At 35.2% G+C, this 18,557-nt stretch overlaps 1 protein-coding gene across 1 annotated transcript in view; it reads right to left on the bottom strand.

Annotated features, from left to right (window-relative positions):
* Positions 1 to 18,557, bottom strand: part of LOC105536188 (centlein) — a gene marked incomplete at its 3' end in the record, with an annotated part of 236,950 nt that overhangs the window by 65,306 nt on the left and 153,087 nt on the right. The window contains exons 12-13 of the mRNA XM_011975470.1: positions 11,858 to 11,949; positions 5,072 to 5,607 (exon numbers count right to left, since the gene is read on the bottom strand). Of these exons, the coding sequence (XP_011830860.1) occupies positions 5,072 to 5,607; positions 11,858 to 11,949 (628 nt within the window). The remainder of the gene's footprint in view (positions 1 to 5,071; positions 5,608 to 11,857; positions 11,950 to 18,557) is intronic.

Genomic DNA, 18,557 nt, shown 5'->3' with positions numbered 1-18,557 from the left:
ATCCAACTTATGTTTTTGTCTGAGACACTGTAAAAAATGCAGATTAGCAAAAGAAAAGCAAGCAAATTTATTTAATGTAAGTTTTACATGACAAGGGAGCCTTCATAAGGAAATGAGGACCCAAAAAAATGGTTACATGTAAGGTTTGATGAAAAACAGAAAGTCACGGGAAAATGTGGTAAGACAAAAGAGTATGAGCTAAGCATAGTAAACTGGGGGACACTTAGCATGGCTGTTCATTCAGATTCATCTTGGTGTTCCTCTGTCTTTTGAGATAAGGACGTTCCTTTCCTCTGGTATAAGGAAGCCACCTCTCATATGAGGATCTTATAATCTGTTTTAGGGGAGAAGGTCACAGAGTCATTCTCGCACCTGCCATTTTTCAAATTCCTTCAACTATATTTTGGGAGGAGTATGTCCTGAACGCCATCAGTTGTTATCATCTTTTTACAAAAGGTGGTAATGTGAGTGAATATGCTGCTTTATAAAATGGGAGAAGATGGAAAGGGCTTTAAGACTAAGGTTGAAAACTTTAAGGATCAAAATGCCATATTCCTGAAGCAAAAAGAAAAGTCAAAGAGCATCAGTTTCTTGTAAAATAATTTTGAATGAGAATAAAATGCACTAGTAGGGAGAGACTGAAGTCAGATAGGCTAAACACACAGAATCAAGGAAGTTTATGTTGTGTTTGGGAAATGTGACCAGGCAATTAAAGAAATAACTTAATGATAAGAGAAAATAGAAGTAGAAAGTATAACTGTAGGGATGGAAAAAAATTATTTTCCTTCTACCTAAGTTCTCGTTTGAGACCCCTGTAACAAAAGACAGATTAACAAGAGAAAAACAAGTAAGTTAATTAACATGTGTATCACACATATAATAAATACGTGGGACCACCTGGAAGTGAGTAGCTCAAAGAGGTGGCTTAGAACTCCAGTTTATATAGCGTCTTCAGCAAAGAACAACAACTATTTAAATAAGTTATAACGGAAAGGAAAGGACTTGTGTCCCAAGGGGCAGCAAATTGTAGGAAGGCAAATATGTGGAAAACTAATGGTAGATGAAGGCTAGTTGGTAAAATGTGTTACGTAGCTTCCTCTGGAGCTATCTCCAGGCTCCTTAGGGACTCAAGTTGTATCCAGTGATTAGCTTTTATCCCTTTTTGGCAGAGAGGGGAGAATGAATACCTTTGTAAATGTATGTACTGCTTTTAGCGGGAGATAAGAGAGCTTTTCTTGTAACTGCTTTTTCCGAACTGGCTTCAGTTTGAAATAATCCTTATGCCCAAATTGCTTATTTTGGCATGGCACATTTTGCAACCCTTTATAATCTACTCAACACATTCTTCTTTCTCTGCTTCTGAAACCATGCCTCAAAGAGTTAAAGAAACCAATGATAAACAGAAATTCTTGAGTTTGCAGGATGGCAGATTAAAAAAGAAACAACTTAATGAAACTCCCTCTGCTTATGAGATAAAAGAACTAGCTGACATCAGTTGGAACCAATGTGGTTGACTGGAGTCTGCACAGAACGAGCTTGCTGATGTCACAGTCTGAAATTCCACTGCATGTTTCATACGATCCCAGAATTGCATATGCAACTTACAGCATGAAGAGATAACTGCTCAAGGACTTTGCAGATCTCCCCTTTCCTTTCACCAATCACCTATTAATCTCAGAATTCCCCCTCCCCCATCACTTTCTAAAAATACTGCTTTGAAGCCAGCCTGGAAGACAGATTTTAGCTTGACACTCCTGTCTCCTTGTGAGTCAACTTGCAATATAAAGCTTTTCTTTTCACAAAAACCCAATGTCATAGTATTGACTTCTAGCATAAGGCAACAAGCCCCTTTTATTCAATAACACTCCAAACTTCACTTCTCTTTAATTTGCTTGGAATACTGAAATACTGTTTTTCTTCTTGAAGATACAAACAACTCCCCCTGATAAAACCCATCACTGAAAAGGCATGCTCTTGTCAATACTATTCAACTATGGAAAATAAATACTGATAAGGTGATAATCATACAATATAGTATTTTATATATACTAAATTATATATATACATATTAAGTTCTATTTTTTTCAATATCCAAGTAACTCTTACATTTTTGTCTCTAAAAATCTAAAAGAAAGAATCTTCTGAAGTCCCTAAAGCTCTACTGCAAGAATTTCTAGCCGTTTGAGAATTATTTGCAGCTAAGGGACTCTTGAAGGTATTCTGTCAGGCAGGAAATGTAACACTAATCACAGTATAAAATTGAGTTTTACTGCTAAGTAACATAAATGACAATCCTATATTTTAAGAGATATTGTATGATATGTCTCTCAAAATATGTGACCTTGTGCACATGCACTAATGTCAGAGGTGTTTGAAACAGAGCAACTCCATTTTGAATAGGGGCTGGGTAAACTAAGGCTCAGTACTGCCGGGCGGCATTCCCAGTAGATTAGGCAATCTAAGTCACAGGATGAGATAGGAGGTCAGCACAAGATACAGGTGATAAAGATCATGCTGATGAAACAGCCTTCAGTAAACAAGTTGGCTAAACCCACCAAAACCAAGACAGTGATCAGAGTGACCTCTGGTCATCCTCGCTGCTATACTCCCACCAGTGCCATGACAATTTACCTATGCCATGGCAACGTCAGTAAGTTACTCTATATGGTCTAAAAAGGGGAGGCATGAATAATCCACTCCTTGTTTAGCATATAGTCAAGAAATAACCATAAAAATAGGCAACCGGCAGCCCTTGGGGACTGCTCTGCCTATGGAGTAGCCATTCTTTTACTCCTTTACTTTCTTAATAAATTTGCTTTCACTCTACTCTATGGACTTGCCTCAAATTCTTTCTTGTGTGAGATCCAAGAACCCTCTCTTGGGATCTGAATTGGGACCTCTTTCTGGTAATACTAACATGATACAATTAAAAGTGTGTATTAGTAAATTACCTAACTATTGCTTATTTATTCATACATACATATTTGCACATAAGTAAATGGCACCACTTTATTATGAATAGTGTGGTAGTACCAAGTGGTTAAGATAGAATTAGTAGCTAACACTAGACTTTCCTTGAAGATACAGACAATGCTTAGTGGGTGTGAAGTAACTTTTTACCTCTAATTGCCATTGAGAGAAGGAAAGAAGAACCTGGGTAACACCGAAATGGGAATGCAGATTTGGTCCTTTGGCCTTTCCTTCATAAATATGTTTTCTGAGTTTCTTTAACTGCCTGAGGACAAGGGGCTTGAGTACATGATGTTTAAAAACAGTGTTTTTCAAACTTGTCTGCACATTGGATTCAACAGCGAAACTTGAAAAAATACTTAGGCCTGTATCCCACTCCAAAGGTTATAATTTAATTCGTCTGGGGTGTGACCTAACCTTTGGAATTTTTATAAGACCACCAGGTGCTTCCAATATGCAAACAAGTTTGGGGACCACATTTTAAGGTAATTTTCAGTTCTATGTCTGTGATTAGGAAAAGTATCCGGAGACATTCCAAATCTAAAACGGAATCACTATTAGGGATTTAAAAGCAAAACAAAATAAAAAACTAGGGAAAATCAAAGGACATATGTCATTATAAAACACGGCAGAATTTTTTAAATTATGACAAATTGGGCAATTTGTTAGCAATTATGGCAATACTGAACTTCCCTACTGTCTATATGTAAAAAAGAGGTGTTCTATCATTTGTCTTTGTGGTTTTGTTACAAGAAAGGTGTCCTGATCCAGACTCCAAGAGAGGGTTCTTGGATCTTGCACAAGAAAGAATTCAGGGCAAATCCACAGTGCAAAGTGTAAGCAAGTTTTTTAAGAAAGTAAATTTCTAATTTTTCCTAAATTAGAAAAATATAATTTTAGTAGTCATGTGGTCCTCAGTTTATAAGTAAGCCATAAAAGAATGGCTACTCCATAGACAGAGTAGCCCGAGGGGTGCTGGTTGCCCATTTTTATGGTTGTTTCTTGATTATATGCTAAACTAGGGGTGTATTATTCATGCTTCCCCTTTTTAGACCATATAGGGTAACTTGCTGATGTCGCCATGGTATTTGTAAACTGTCATGGCACTGGTGCAAGTGTAGTAGTGAAGACAACCAGAGATCCCTCTTGTGGCCGCCTTGGTTTTGGTGGGTTTTGGCCGACTCCTCTACCACAACCTGTTTTATCAGCAAGGTCTTTAAGACCTGTGTTTTGTACTGACCTATGTCATCTTGTGACTTAGAATGCCTTAACCATCTGGAAATGCAGCCCGGTAGGTTTCAGCCTCATTTTACCCAGCTCCTATTTAAGATGGAGTTGCTCTGGTTCACACGCCTCTGACAGTTTTACTGATGTGTTTCAAGTGCATATATGAATGTACAGCCAGGGGTAAGAGAAAGAAGCATTATAGATTTTTAGTATCCTCCTGTTGCTGTTCACTAGGGGTACATATCTTAAGATTAGGAATCTGTAGAGCTATAACTTTAAAGAACTAATTTTTAACCACCTTTCAATTAAAGTTAGTACAATGACTTTGCATAATACATACATAAAATAATTAGTGAAGATGGTTCTTAATTTAAAGGATGTTAAACAGCTTGTAGACATCTGGTAACAAGCTGAAATGGGTCATTCAAAATTTATCTAACTAAATTAAGGGGGAAAATTGTTTCTCCTCCCAGGTTGGCATGTCACAAGATAACTAAACCAACTTAGTAGGCTTGCCTGGGAATCCTTAGCTGTCAGTGGTGAATATGCAAAGGGCCAGCAAATTAAATCAACCTGCCAAACTGTCAATTTCAAGCCTCATGACTGCATGAAAATAGCATCACTGGAAGAAATCAAGCATTGCCTTCTTTTGGGTTTCCTGGCACCTATTCAAATACTCATGCAGTTGTGGCTAATTTTGCATGCAAATTTCAGTCAATAAGCTCAGAACAAGACCTCCCAAGATATTTCAAAGGATCTGACAGTATTTTTTCTGAATACCAAATCGACAGTAGTTGAAATTCAATCTCCATTTGCTAGTGCTTTACATATGCACAGTGTCCCCACCACAGAGCTAAGTTAATGAGAGCCTTACCTGCTTTCACTCACATCCTCCCAGCCGTCCTTGCTGAGGTTCTCAAACACATTGCTCATAACCTTGATGGAGTGATTGAGAACAGTGTGGTGACGACCCACAGAGCAATTTTTCTTGGCAGCTTTAAATTTAACCTTGGTCATAGTTGTCTTACAATCATATCGTCCAGATCTCACTTTCGTGGTAGCCGTCTCGGATTTAGCTTTGTCTGCTGACTGGTGTGATTTCTCCATTGGGTTGATCAGCTCTTCATTTTCATTTCTCAATGCATTAGCTTCTGCCACTTGTCTCTTCAGGAAAGTGACTTCTCTCTCCAGCTCACTGATTTTTACTTGAAGTTCAGTATTTTCTTTTTCTACATCTTTACTCCCCTTTATTATCTGTTCTAGCTCTTTTTCTCTGGTCTCAGTATCTTCTTGTTGCTGTTTTAAGAGGGATTTCAGAAAATCATTTTCTTTCATTAATTTTTTATTCCCTTCTTTTAATTTTCTCGACCTTTTCTCAAAAGATTTCAGCCGATTTTCCAACTCAATGACCTAAAAAGAAAAGTTTATTCTTTCAAGAATCCAAAACCATAATCTACTATACTTTATTATCATTTCTAACTTATGAAATAAAAATTACATTTAGCACAAGGACAAAACAAATCTAAAGTACTTAATTTCTAGATAATTCTAAGGCGGTATAGATGAATACATTCAAAAATGCAATAATATATCTGTTGAATAAAGGACAGATGGTAAAAGAAGGTAAAATTCTACACAGTGACAGAACTAAGTATGCTAATAAACTGCAGTGTCTTCTGAGATCATAAGTGCCGTGGCTATATATTCTATTCATTGTGGAAAAAATATTACAGAGAAAAATAACATACACAAAAAGGCAAAAAGTAGACACATAAACTGTATTAATAAATAAACTTTTTTCAATATTCAACAATCACATGAAAAAGGAATAACAATACAAAGTAATCTACTGAGGCTGCTTTTTTCCTAAATTAGAAAAATGTAATTTTAGTAGTCATGTGGTCCTCAGTTTATGTGATAAAGGAACAGTTTACCAAAATAATAAAGTCTAGCAATTTTAAATTACAATGATTTCAAGATTGCATATAAATTAAAATTTTACCATTTATTTCAATAAACAATGCTTGTGTTGTAGGACATAGCAATGATAACACACACTTCCTAATCTTAAGGAATTTCAAAATCATTTGGAAAGAGAGATATTTGCATAAATAAACCTAATAAAGGATATAATCTAAGTGTCATAAGTGTGGGCAATTAATTCCAATTCTTAAGTTCAAATATTTCATGGAGGAGTTGACTTACATTTAGATCTTATTAATAATAAGCATTATTGTTTGTAAAGTACATTCTACTATTTACAAAATAGTTTCAAAAACACGATCAACATGATCGCTTCTGGCCATCTCAAAACATGAGGTATGTGGAACTAACAATTATCTTTCCAGACAGGAAAAAGAGGTTCTGAAAACTTAAATTTCACAGAGGTAAACCTTTCTGGGATTGAACTGGGATCCAAATTCAGGATTTTGTGCCCCTCCCACTATTCAACAAGGCATATGAGAAAGAAGAATTACTCAGATATGTATGGAAAATGAACAAAGATTTGGACTCAAGAAAAAACTGGAGACAAGCAAAACAATCTAAATGACTGAAAAAGTATATGAACTCATTTTTACTTGTAAAACAAAATTCTTCAGAGAATTTGATACACTGACAACTCCAATGATCTGACTACTTTTGTCCCTCACAAAATTCATTATGTTGAAACCTGATCACTAGTGTGATGGCATGATGAGGTGGAGCCTTTGGAAGGTGACTGGATCATGAGGGTGGGGCCCTCATGAATGGGATTAGTGGTATTAAAAGAGACCTCAAGGTGAGGACACAGCAAGAAGGCACCATCTACGAACCAGAAAGAGAGATCTTACAAGACACTGAATCTTGGATCTTGGACAGTTGGATCTTGGACAACAAGTTTCTATTGTTTATAATCCTCTCAGTTTTAGTATTTTTTACAGCCAACTGAAGAGACTAAGACAATAACCAATGATTCAAAATAATAATATTCCAGAAATATACAAGATAAAACATACATATTCTTAACACCTTCCAGTTTACGAAACTTTATTTATAATAGTGAAGATGTAAATTGTTTCCTAAACATGAGTTTCAGTCATGTCTGATTTACATATCCTTCTATATTATCTTTTTTTTTTTTTTTTAACGTTCAACCCCTTTCATTTAAATCAACATTAATTTACTAAGTGACTATACTATCCTGGGGCATGGGTATTTCTCAACACAGTATGAAGAATCTCACCTAATTTCAATCACTTCTATTCCATGGTATGATATATTAACCTACTATTGGACATATGTCCTTAAAGGACCTACTCATGACCTGGAATAAAGGTATTTGAAAAATTTTGTCTCAAACTATTGTAGACTTCTGCATATTTCTGTGAAAGAGATTGTATTGTTCCTTCTCAATGTGAACACTTTACTGGGGAGCTGATTAATGTGACAAAAAATACAGTGTTCAAGAAAAAAATCTATGCCAGAATCCTTTTCACTTTTTCCAAATCACTCTACTTCTAAATTTTATTAAAGGATTTTAATCACTGCCCAAATCAGTATACTTTTCATAAATATATTTTAAAATACTTTTGCATATTAGATTCCAAAGGGGAGTGAGTAAAATGTACTGTATTCTTTAAATACATATTTGATGCAAGTAAACAATTACACTTTCTTTGAGTCAAGATCTCACTTTATTGCCCAGGCTGGAGTGCAGTGGCCCGATCATGGTTCACTTCAGCCTTGACCTCCTGGGCTCAAGTGATCCTCCCACCTTAGCCTCCAAAGGAGCTGGGACCAGAGGCATGTACCATCACAGCTGGCTAACTTTTTATTTTTTGTAGAGACAGGGTCTCATTGTGTTGCCTTGACTGGTCCATACTTTTTTTTAAAAAGTGACTTTGGTGATACAAAAATATTAATAAGAAGCAGTGTGTTTTAGGGGAAATAGAATTTTGAATCAGGTCTATATCTCACTTCCAACTCTACTTGCTTTAGTTGGTAAAATATTAAAGGTATTTTACCTTTAGTTTCCTCATCTGTGAAATGAGGATAGTAATACCTATACCTTACAGTTTTGTTGGGAGTATTAAATGTGATCATAAACCATAATTCCTGACAGACAGTAAGTAGTAAACAATTTACTATCATTATCATTATTACTGTTTCTATTATCATTCACCTTAACATCTACCTAATAAAACTGCTGTAACTAAAATATAATTACTTGTGATGAATATTCTGAATTAGCCATTAAATCAGCTGTATATTTCAATTCAATTAAAATATGTTACAAATAAATATAACTAATAAACATCTTAAATTTGAGATTCCAATTCTGGAAATTAGCATTTTTTTTCTTTTGACTAAAATCCACTTAAGTTTGGGGACAACTCATTAACATTTTACTACGTTGGGGCTCAGAACACAACACACCAAAATATGCCACTTTGGCTTGCCAAGTACCTTGAATTGAAGGTCACTGGAAGTGCCTCAGAAGCAAGATCTCCTGCCCTCCTGTCACCCGTCCCATTTTCTCCCATAAAGTAAGTCACATCAAACATAATTCCTCTTCCCTAAGGCAGGTCATACAAACTAGAACTCTTCTCCCCAAAAGCAAGCCGTAAAACCAAGAAAGGTAACTTTCTCCCTTCTCAGTTCTCCCTTGAAGACTTTCATTCCAGAGGGGTCCTGTCCCATACCCGGGAAGGAAGGAAGTCTACACAGAGGGCAAGAAGAATCTGAGCAGATAGGCTTTGCTTGGTTTGCCCCTCCTTAGCCTATTACCATAGACATACCCTTTTGTATAGATACATTTCTACATGGCTATCCTTTCTTTATTGAACCTAAGCGCATAAGCAGACAGTTTTCTCTGGGTCTTTGTTTTTGAAGCCTCGTGTGGCACATAAAACTTTGATTAAATAAATGTTATGTATTTCTCGTGCTAAACTGCCTTTTATTATAGGAGTGTCAACTGTGGCCCTTATGATAGATGAGGAAAGATGCTACAACTTTCCACCTCTATATACATACCAATTGAAGATGTCTGTGGTTTTAAGGTCTGTTAACTGCATAATGTGAATGTATGTTTAATCATGAGAACTGGTCAAAATTATTTGAGTTTAAAATGGAGGACAAATAACAAAACAGAGACACTACTTCTAAACATTTTGAAAAGGGAAAATCCATAGCACTTATTAAAGTGTTATTCAAGGTATACTCAAAAATTGTTAAACTGATTTTAATCCTTCAAAAATAGAAAAGTAAATTTTAATACATATTTGAGAATGAAAGTCTGGGGAACTGTTAAAAGTATTCAATTTGTGGATTATAATTCAGCTCAAGTCCACGTTTTCTTATAGTATTGAACATTTAAAATAATATACCAAATAGATGGCTCTTTTCAGGCCAGGTGCGGTGGCTCATGCCTGTAATCCCAGCACTTTGAGAGGCTGAGACAGGCGGATTACTTGAACCCAGGAGTTCAAGACCAGCCTGGCCAACATGGTGAAACCCCACCTCTACAAAAAACACAAATATTACCCAGGCATGGTGGCACACGCCTGTAGTCCCAGTTACTTGGGAGACTGAGGCACGAGAATTGCTTGAACCTGGGAGGCGGAGGTTGCAGTGAGCCAGCATTGCCCACTGCACTCCATCCTGGGCGACAGAGCAAGACCCTGTCCCCCCCGCCAAAAAAAAAAAAGAGGCTCTTTCCAAAACTGAAATAAAATACCCGACATTATGAAGCTATGAAGAGTGTAGTTTGCTAGGTTTGCCATAACAAAGTATAACAGAGTAGGTGACTTAAACAACAGAAATTTATTTTCTCACATTCCTGGAGTCTAGAAGTCCAAGATCAAGGTGTCAGCAGGGTTGGTTTCTTCTGAGGCCTTTCTCCTTGGCTTGTAAATGGCTATCTTTTCCCTGTGTCTTCACATGGACTTCCCTCTGTATTTGTCTGTATTCTAATTTCCTTTTTTTAAATAAAGACACCAGTCATGTTGAATTAGGGCTGACCCTAATAGCCTTATTTTAACTTAATTACCTCTTTAAGGACCCTATCTCCAAATGAATGTAAACATTCTGAGATAATACAGCTTAGGACTCTTAATATATATAAATATGGGGGGTAGATCAGAATTCTGCCAATAACAATGTGAAATGTTAATATATTATTTTTAAAATAATCTGCTCATATGTTTCATTTCTACTGTATACAAATATTGTTTTCACCTTATTACTGTTTTTTAAATTTATTTTGAGTGAGTTTCATATATAACCTTTTAAAATAATGAAACTCAAACATGAGGAATTAACTTGTGATTGATAAAACTACATTAGGTAAATATAAAAAATAGTATACTAATGAAAATAATTTATATTGGTTGTTCAGGTCTTAAAATGGATGTCTGGATCTACTATTGTAGCATTCATTTATGGCAGATGGAATGAAATATGGCTTTCTTTAGGGTTTCTACCGTAAGGCAAGAAAAAGTAGCATAGTATTACATATCCATAGATACAAAAATCATATAAAACCTGGCAAATAAAAATACTATTCTGAAAAAAAGATGATAAGCTAGTGTGAACTGTATGACATCCTACCTGGTAGTGCATAGATTAATTCAATTAATCATTTTACCTAAAGACAAATAAATGTAAGCATTTCTAGTTCTCTGTGTTACTGTTAACTTGATATGTGTCATTCAGTAATAATGAGATGACAGCCTTTGTGACCTGACAAGTTGTTAGAAGTATGAACAATCACATCATCTGCTGTAAATCACTAGATTTCCTACAAGTCAATTCAGAGATGTAATGAAATATAAGCAACTATGTTAATATTTTTGTTTATATATTTGTACATTTTCAGAGTTATCTAAGTATTAAGGTTTTGTAAAAAACTAAAATCAATCTAATGCAGCCAAATGACAATCACTTACAAGAACAAACTATTTAAAGATTATTTTCTTTATAACAAAGTGTTAATAATTAGATCCACTTAACTGAACTTGATAACAATGTATTTACTTATAAAAATACAAATTAAGTATAAAATTATAAAAGTAAATGTTAATATTTTAAAATGGTATTTTACTATTAATGATAGACATGTTATAACATGACTATAAGGTTTACATGGATGGTCTTACTAAAACATAAAAAGCTGTACTAAATTATATTGGTATAATTTTTTATCTAAAATGAGACGAGCCATGTACATTTTCATGTTTAACATTAAAACTATAAACATATTACCATTTTACTGAGGTAAAGCTATAACTATGCTCAGTGTTTTAGTTCAAATATTACAAATCTCTATATTTGTGGAAGTATAGCAGTCTTATTAAAATATATTTTAAACTTAAACTAAGTTATAACTAACAAGCACATATAGTCTACATTTCTACAATTTCTATTTTTTTCATTTTCTCCATTTCACCTTTTGAAAATAATTTTAATCTACGTCAATGGAAGCACAAGTGTTTACACATTTATTTCACTAACATTGATTTTTTTTTTACCCCATTTTGGCAAGCCAATGATTTTGAATTATGAATTTAAATTAAGGATTCACACAAGGTTTACATTCATAAGCCCTCGTTTTAAAATATAATCCTTTACGTTAAAATTCAGATTTAACTTGCTCAGCTCAATATCTTAAAGATTAGACTACCTTCTGCAATGTCTGCTCCAACATTTCTTTTCCATTCTTCTCTGGAGTACTCCTCTTGACCTCATCAACTTCACCAGATCTAAAGAGCTGTTCTGGTAGAGAGTAAATAATATATTATGATACCACATGTGCTGCTGAAATACTGTCCTGTCATTTTAAGGAAAAGCGTTCTATGGTTTTTCAATTGTGAATAATCTAGGGTATTTTCTTGTCAAGTATTTGACCAGTAACTAAACAATGACCCTTTTCAAGATTTTTAGTCACACAATTAAGTATCTTTGTAGTGTCACTTTTTTTTTTTTTTTGCAGTATAAGATTTTTCAAAAGTACAATAGATCTTCAGGTTAACAATGCTACACTTTTATTCCTATTTTCATTCTTTTGTAGACTATTCCCCCTTTGCCTTAAAAGCAGAATTCATTGCCTTTTTATCTACACAGTCACTACTAGTTTTGTTCTCTGGATCTTGTTCCCTGCCAGGAGGATCACAGTGATTGCTGAACAAAGCAAATAGTAACAGAATTAGGGTGGACTGAAATCGTAACACCCCCTACCACAACCTTTTTTTCAAGTGAAAGATCATGCACTGGGCAAGGTAAACCATACAAATAACTCTTCTAGAAATACTGTGACTTCATAACAAATAGAAAGCTAGGTATATGGGCGAGGTTATAGCTACAAATCATTCCTACACTAGCTATACATTTGACTACCAAAACCTTTTCAACCAAGCCAAAACCTACAAGTAACTTAACAACCTTAAAGAAAAAATGAAATAATAAAACTTCAGTTAATACTAAAACCAAAATATATCAAATCCTATAAATAACTTTTTTCTGCAATCTTTTACTTTGTATTCTTCTTTAGATAAATTACTATGACAAATTTTACTAACATTTTCTTAGTGAATTACTTTTGGAATATAACATTTCTTAAGGAATAAAAGGGGGACAAAAAAGAATATATAAAACTAAAAGGATATATATCTGTGTTAGCCTGAGATGATTTTGCTTTAAAGTATGCTTGGCTGCTGTAGGTCAGTACAAAATTTTGATTTCTCAACAAAGGAAAAAGAAAAGAATATTATTCTCTGTAGAGTAGAAATCCTCCTGGTATAAACAGTGACTAACAAGTTTGTTAGAGTGAATTAGGCATTTCTTTTGTCTTTGAAAAATGACATACCCAATTAAAACTTCTGTACTTATGAAATAAACAGAACACTATCCTAAGGATAATAAAAGCTAGGATAGGTAGAATTTGTCACCTGGGGAATAAGTACCTTTACCTTGATAATAATCTATCAGTTCCCAAGTTTCTTCTTCTAGTCCCCTAACACCATGGTGCTGAATTCATTTACAACAATCTTTCAGCAATATAGAAATAATATGCAAATACAATTCATCCTTTGTAGTCATTTAAATATCTGATATACTTCTGAGTGAAATATTTAATCTTAAAAATAATAGTTCTATATTCAAACAGCATGGGATGCCAACAATAGCTAAATACTTCCAATAAAATAAATGGTGAAGACTGATTTAAAAATGAATCTGTCTGCTGCTTATTTGCTCCTGGATGTGTGCAAGGTCCACTGGTGGATTGTCTAACCATGTTCACCTGTACTTATCTGCTGAAGTTTGTTTCTTCCCTTCACAGGTTTATACAGAACGCTCAAGAAGCTAAGCTCATGCCATGGAAAGAAATGAGGATCCAATTTTCTGGCCCTTGATTCTCTTTCTCTTCAAGGATCTCAGGATTTGGGAAATAAACCAAGAAGACCTAGTTAGAAATACACACTCCTATTTCTTTCCTATGGTAGACATGTGAGCATATGCTTCACTTTACTGGAGATTTAATTTCAATACTTTAGTTTTAAATGCTTTACATTCATTCTAATTTATATTCTTTCTCAGGAGTTCCTTCTCTCCATTTTTTCTTTTTTGCATTAACTTTTAATTTTGCTTACTCATAGTTATTTAAGCTTATTATATTCTATTTTCTACATTTTTTCTTTTAATCTTCTTGGCTTAAATAATATAAAGTTTTCTGCAATCTTTTACTTTGTATTCTTCTTTTAGACTCTTTCTTTTAATTAATTTAACAAATGATTTTAAAAATCTATTATCATTGTTTTTTCCCTGATCTTAATATGAAGCTTCGTACACAAACTTTCTTAAAGGTCTGTTTGTGATTATATCAATTTGAGAGATTTAGAAAGGAAAATAGTTATCAACTGATTGTATTGGCAATTTCCTAAAGAATACTGCTATTTTTATTTCACTTTTAGGAAAAGAAAATGAGATTCATAGTGGGTAGGTTTTACTTCAGAAGGTACTTGTGATACAATAAGAAACATATACAGTCGTTTCTGTTGCAGGGACCTTCCTGGGATACCTAAATCCAACCATGTTCACGTCCCTGATGTAGCATTTGCATATAACCTATGCACATCCTCCTGTATACTTTAAATAATCTCTATATTACTTAGAATAACTAATACAAAGTAAATGCTACATATTGTTATACCATATTGTTTAGAGAATAACAAGATAAGTCTATACATGTTCAATACAGATACAATTCTTTTTCAAATATTTTAGATCTGCAGTTGGCTGAATCCAGGGATGTGAAACCCATGGATACAGAGGGCGCACTGTATTTGGATTTTGTCCCCAATTCCTGAAACATAGTTTCAAAAACCTTTGGAATTTCTTGAGTAATAGGAGCATCCTTTGTTATTACAAGCAAAGCATAACAAGCTCCTTTCAACCATATCAGAGTTTATGCTTAATAAGATGATTCCTGGTGAGCCCCCTAGATAGGTTCAAGATGAGGACTGGCTGCAAGAGGAGGCAACCATGTGATTACATGGTTTTAACATCCAGCCCCACCACCAGGTCTCTGCAGAGGGAAGAGGAAATGGAGATTGAATTGAATCACCAACGGCCAATGATTGAATCAATGATGGCTACTTAATGGAAGCTTCATAAAAAACTCTATGGAGTTTGGAGAAACTCCAAGTTGGTAAACACATTGAGGTGCTGAAGATGGCATGCTCAGAAAGGACATGGAAGCTTCTTGTTCCTTCCTCCATACCATGAACTATGCAACTCTTCTATTTGGCTGTTTCTGAACAGTATCCTTTATAATAAACAAGCAACAGTAAATGGAAAACTTTTCTGAGCCATTCTAGCAAACTAACAAATCTGAGGAAGGACTCCTGGGAGCCCCCAATTTAAACTCGGTTGGTCAGAAATACAGGTAGAAATGTGGGACTTGTGATTGGGATCTAAAATGGGGGCAGTCTTGTGGGACAGAGTCCTTAATCTGTAGGGTCTGCACTAATTCTAAGTAGTTACAATTGAAGTGACTTGCCCAACTGGAGTTTGGAGAAGCAAAGAGTTGGTTGTTGGGTGGAAGAAAAAACCTGTATAATTGGTGTCAGAAGTGTTGTGAGTAAAAATAACTCTGAACACTGTTCCAGATAAGTGAATTGGGGATAAATAGGCAATAATCAGCAAGACCTGCCATGAAAAAGTTTTTGGTTTTTGTGTTAATTAAAAATCGTTGCCTTAGGCAAGATAAAGTCAGATCAGCCAAATATAATTAGAATCCATCTCCTCTGGAAGTAACCATAAGCCAGTGAAAACTCAACTCCCATTTCTGATGAATGAAATGGCAAGAAATATATCTTGTTTCTGATGAGTAGGAGAGAATTTCATTCATTTGATATGACTGTTATACTTGGCACCTCCTTCTGGAGACCTAGACCATCTCCTTTGAGTTTACCTGGGCAGGAGGCCTGGGAAGAATCTATTCAATCAGTAAAAGTTCAAAGACAAGTAGTCCATTTTTGTTATCAGCCACAAATATTCTAAAAAGGAAGTTACCAGGCCAATGTAAGTATCTTTTTCTAGGACGAGAGGTAGGAAAACAGAGGGATAAGTAGGTTTTGTGGTTTTTTTTTTTTTTTCATTTTATTTACTGTAAATTATACCCAATAAATAGGCTTCCTTGCCTTAAAAATAAAATGTCTTTAAGCTGGGGACTTGCTGGACTCGATCCTATTAGCTCACTGGATGAATCAGGGGAATTTGAACCTGCTGTCTTTAATTCCTCTAGCTAGCTTGAAAGCCATGTGTAACACCCCCTTTTTATTTTATGCTATTCCTTAAGCCTATACTTTTAAAATATTTTAGACTGTTTATTTTCTACTTCCGAGTGCTTCATTATATTTTAATTTCTATCTTCATATTTAAATGAATTAGTTTTGTGAAGTTTAACACTGTAATTGTGTTTCTGATTTCATATAAATTTCATGTTACAAGCTGGGCACGGTGGCTCACGTCTGTAATCCCAGCACTTTGGGAGGCCAAGGCAGGCGGATCATGAGGTCAGGAGATCGAGACCATCCTGGTTAACACGGTGAAACCCCGTCTCTACTGAAAACACAAAAGAATTAGCCAGGCATGGTGGCAGTCGCCTGTAGTCCCAGCTACTCGGGAGGCTGAGGCAGGAGAATGGTGTGAACCCGGGAGGCGGAGCTTGCAGTGGCCCGAGATCACCCCACAGCCCTCCAGCATGGGCGACAGAGCAAGACTCTGTCCCCCTACCCAAAAAGAAAACAAACAAAATTTCATGTTACAAATTACTTCTTGCAATTAACTTTTGTTTCAATTTACTTTAATATTTCCTTTATATTCTTAATACTCCTTTGGCTTGTTTTAAAAATAATTTTTTAATTTTAAAATTCCCATTATTTTTTAAGACAGGGTCCTGCTGTATCACCCAGGCTGGAGGGCAGTGACACGATCTCGGATCACTGTAACCTCCACCTCCAGGGCTCAAGTGATCCTCCAGCCTCAGTGCCCCAAGTAGCTGGGGGTACAGGTGTATACCACCACACCCAAGTTTTTTTTTTTTTTTTTTTTTTTCGGTAGAGACAGGGTTGCCCAGGCTGGTCTCAAATTCCTGGATTCAAACAATTCACCTGCCTCAACCTCTCAAAATCTTGGGATTACAGTGTGAGCCACCAGTGCCATGTTGGTAACAACTACAAAGAAGCATGACTTTAAGTGTAACAGAAGCAACCAAAAACTGTATAAATCATTTATATAGATATATTTGTGTGTGTAATACATATACAATGCATATGTTTTATATATTATACATATATTTATATATGTTGAGGGTACAAAAAAAGAGAACAGAAAAAGGCTTTATATAGAGGTCACACCTCAGTTCTATTGTTAAAAATGAGGAGGTGTTTTCTACATGGAACCGACAAGAAAGGAATACAGTACTGTGCACACTGGTCCAGAGGTATTAAACGCTAAAGCACTTTGGGGTTTTATTTTGCTGATTTTTCAGTTCCAGGGAGGAAAAATAATGCTAAACATATGAAAGATAAGGCTAATGAGGTAGGCAGGGGCTAGTTTTCAGTGGAATAAAGGAATTTGGGCTTTATTTTGTTATTAGCAGGAAGTCACTAAATAAGAGAATAATATAAGATCAGAAATATTAACATAACAAGAGTAGGGCTGGAAGGAATGCCCTTATGCTAGATTGGATAGCAATTATAAGTAGCATAAAATGAAACTGCAGTCTGACCTTCCTTTCTTTATAAAATATACTGCATGGGTTTAGAACAATTTTTGTTATTCTTCTTAAATGTTTAGGTACTAGGTATATGCTCAATAGATTAATGACTGTGCATTAAATTATGGTCACAAAGAATTAGTTAATATTAATCATTCCAAGAAGTAAATATTTCAACATTTTTATTGCTGTTGAAAAGTTTTTGGCTTTATTGGAGAAAACCTGAATATGCCTAAAAGGTTTTCCTTTTTGTTCCCAATATGTTCCCTTGATTTGGCTCTAAGTTAAAGTAGGATGATCATTTCTGAAGGCTTGATTTTTTGGTCATGTTCTTTTTGGTATGTATCCAACACAATCTATTCTCAATAGTAAGTACATTTGAGTTACTTGCCAGAAATCTGGAACTTAAATTGTATGCTGCCCAGCTATTATGAGAGTCTGTACTTTTTAAAATTAACATTTAATAAGGACAATCTGAAATTTGCAGTCCATTTACTCCATTCTAGATGTTTTATTTCTGGATTGGGTCAGACTACCTAGAAAACCATATGCTCATAACATACACTAACAGCTTCAGCATACTTTTGCCCACTGGCTTATGATTTTACATCATACTACGGTAGATTATTACTCAGCAAATGCTTACTTCTTTCATGGATACCTTCATGGATAGAGTACAGATCCCTGCTCCATTAATGTTGAGTTTGGCCATGTGATTTGCTTGGACTAGGGAAACATGGGTATAAATGACAGCATACTTGTTATGAGCCTAGAACTTAAGAAATTGTATGCTTCTGATCAACCCTTGGAAATTTCCAATATTCGCCTTGAAAAGAACACGGTCAGGTAGTCACTGCCCCTTCAGCCTGGAACTGGGATTAAGAAATATGGAGCAGACCTAAATCTAATATTGCCTCAAGGTGAAGCACTCCAGTCAACCAACAGACCTGCAGCCTGCAGCACAGTTATCCCAGCTGATAGACTCATGAGCAAGAACTAAATGTTTGTTACTGCATGCTAGTGAGATTTTGTGGTTGTTTATTCTGCAGCAAAAGCTGACGGGATACAGAAATTGGTAATTTTAAGTGGGGTGCTGCTATGA

This window comes from Mandrillus leucophaeus, unplaced genomic scaffold, assembly GCF_000951045.1.
Source record: "Mandrillus leucophaeus isolate KB7577 unplaced genomic scaffold, Mleu.le_1.0 Scaffold1560, whole genome shotgun sequence".
NCBI classification, from domain to species: Eukaryota; Metazoa; Chordata; class Mammalia; order Primates; family Cercopithecidae; genus Mandrillus; species Mandrillus leucophaeus.
Note: the sequence above shows the minus strand (reverse complement) of the source record. Positions and strands in the feature narration are given on the sequence as shown.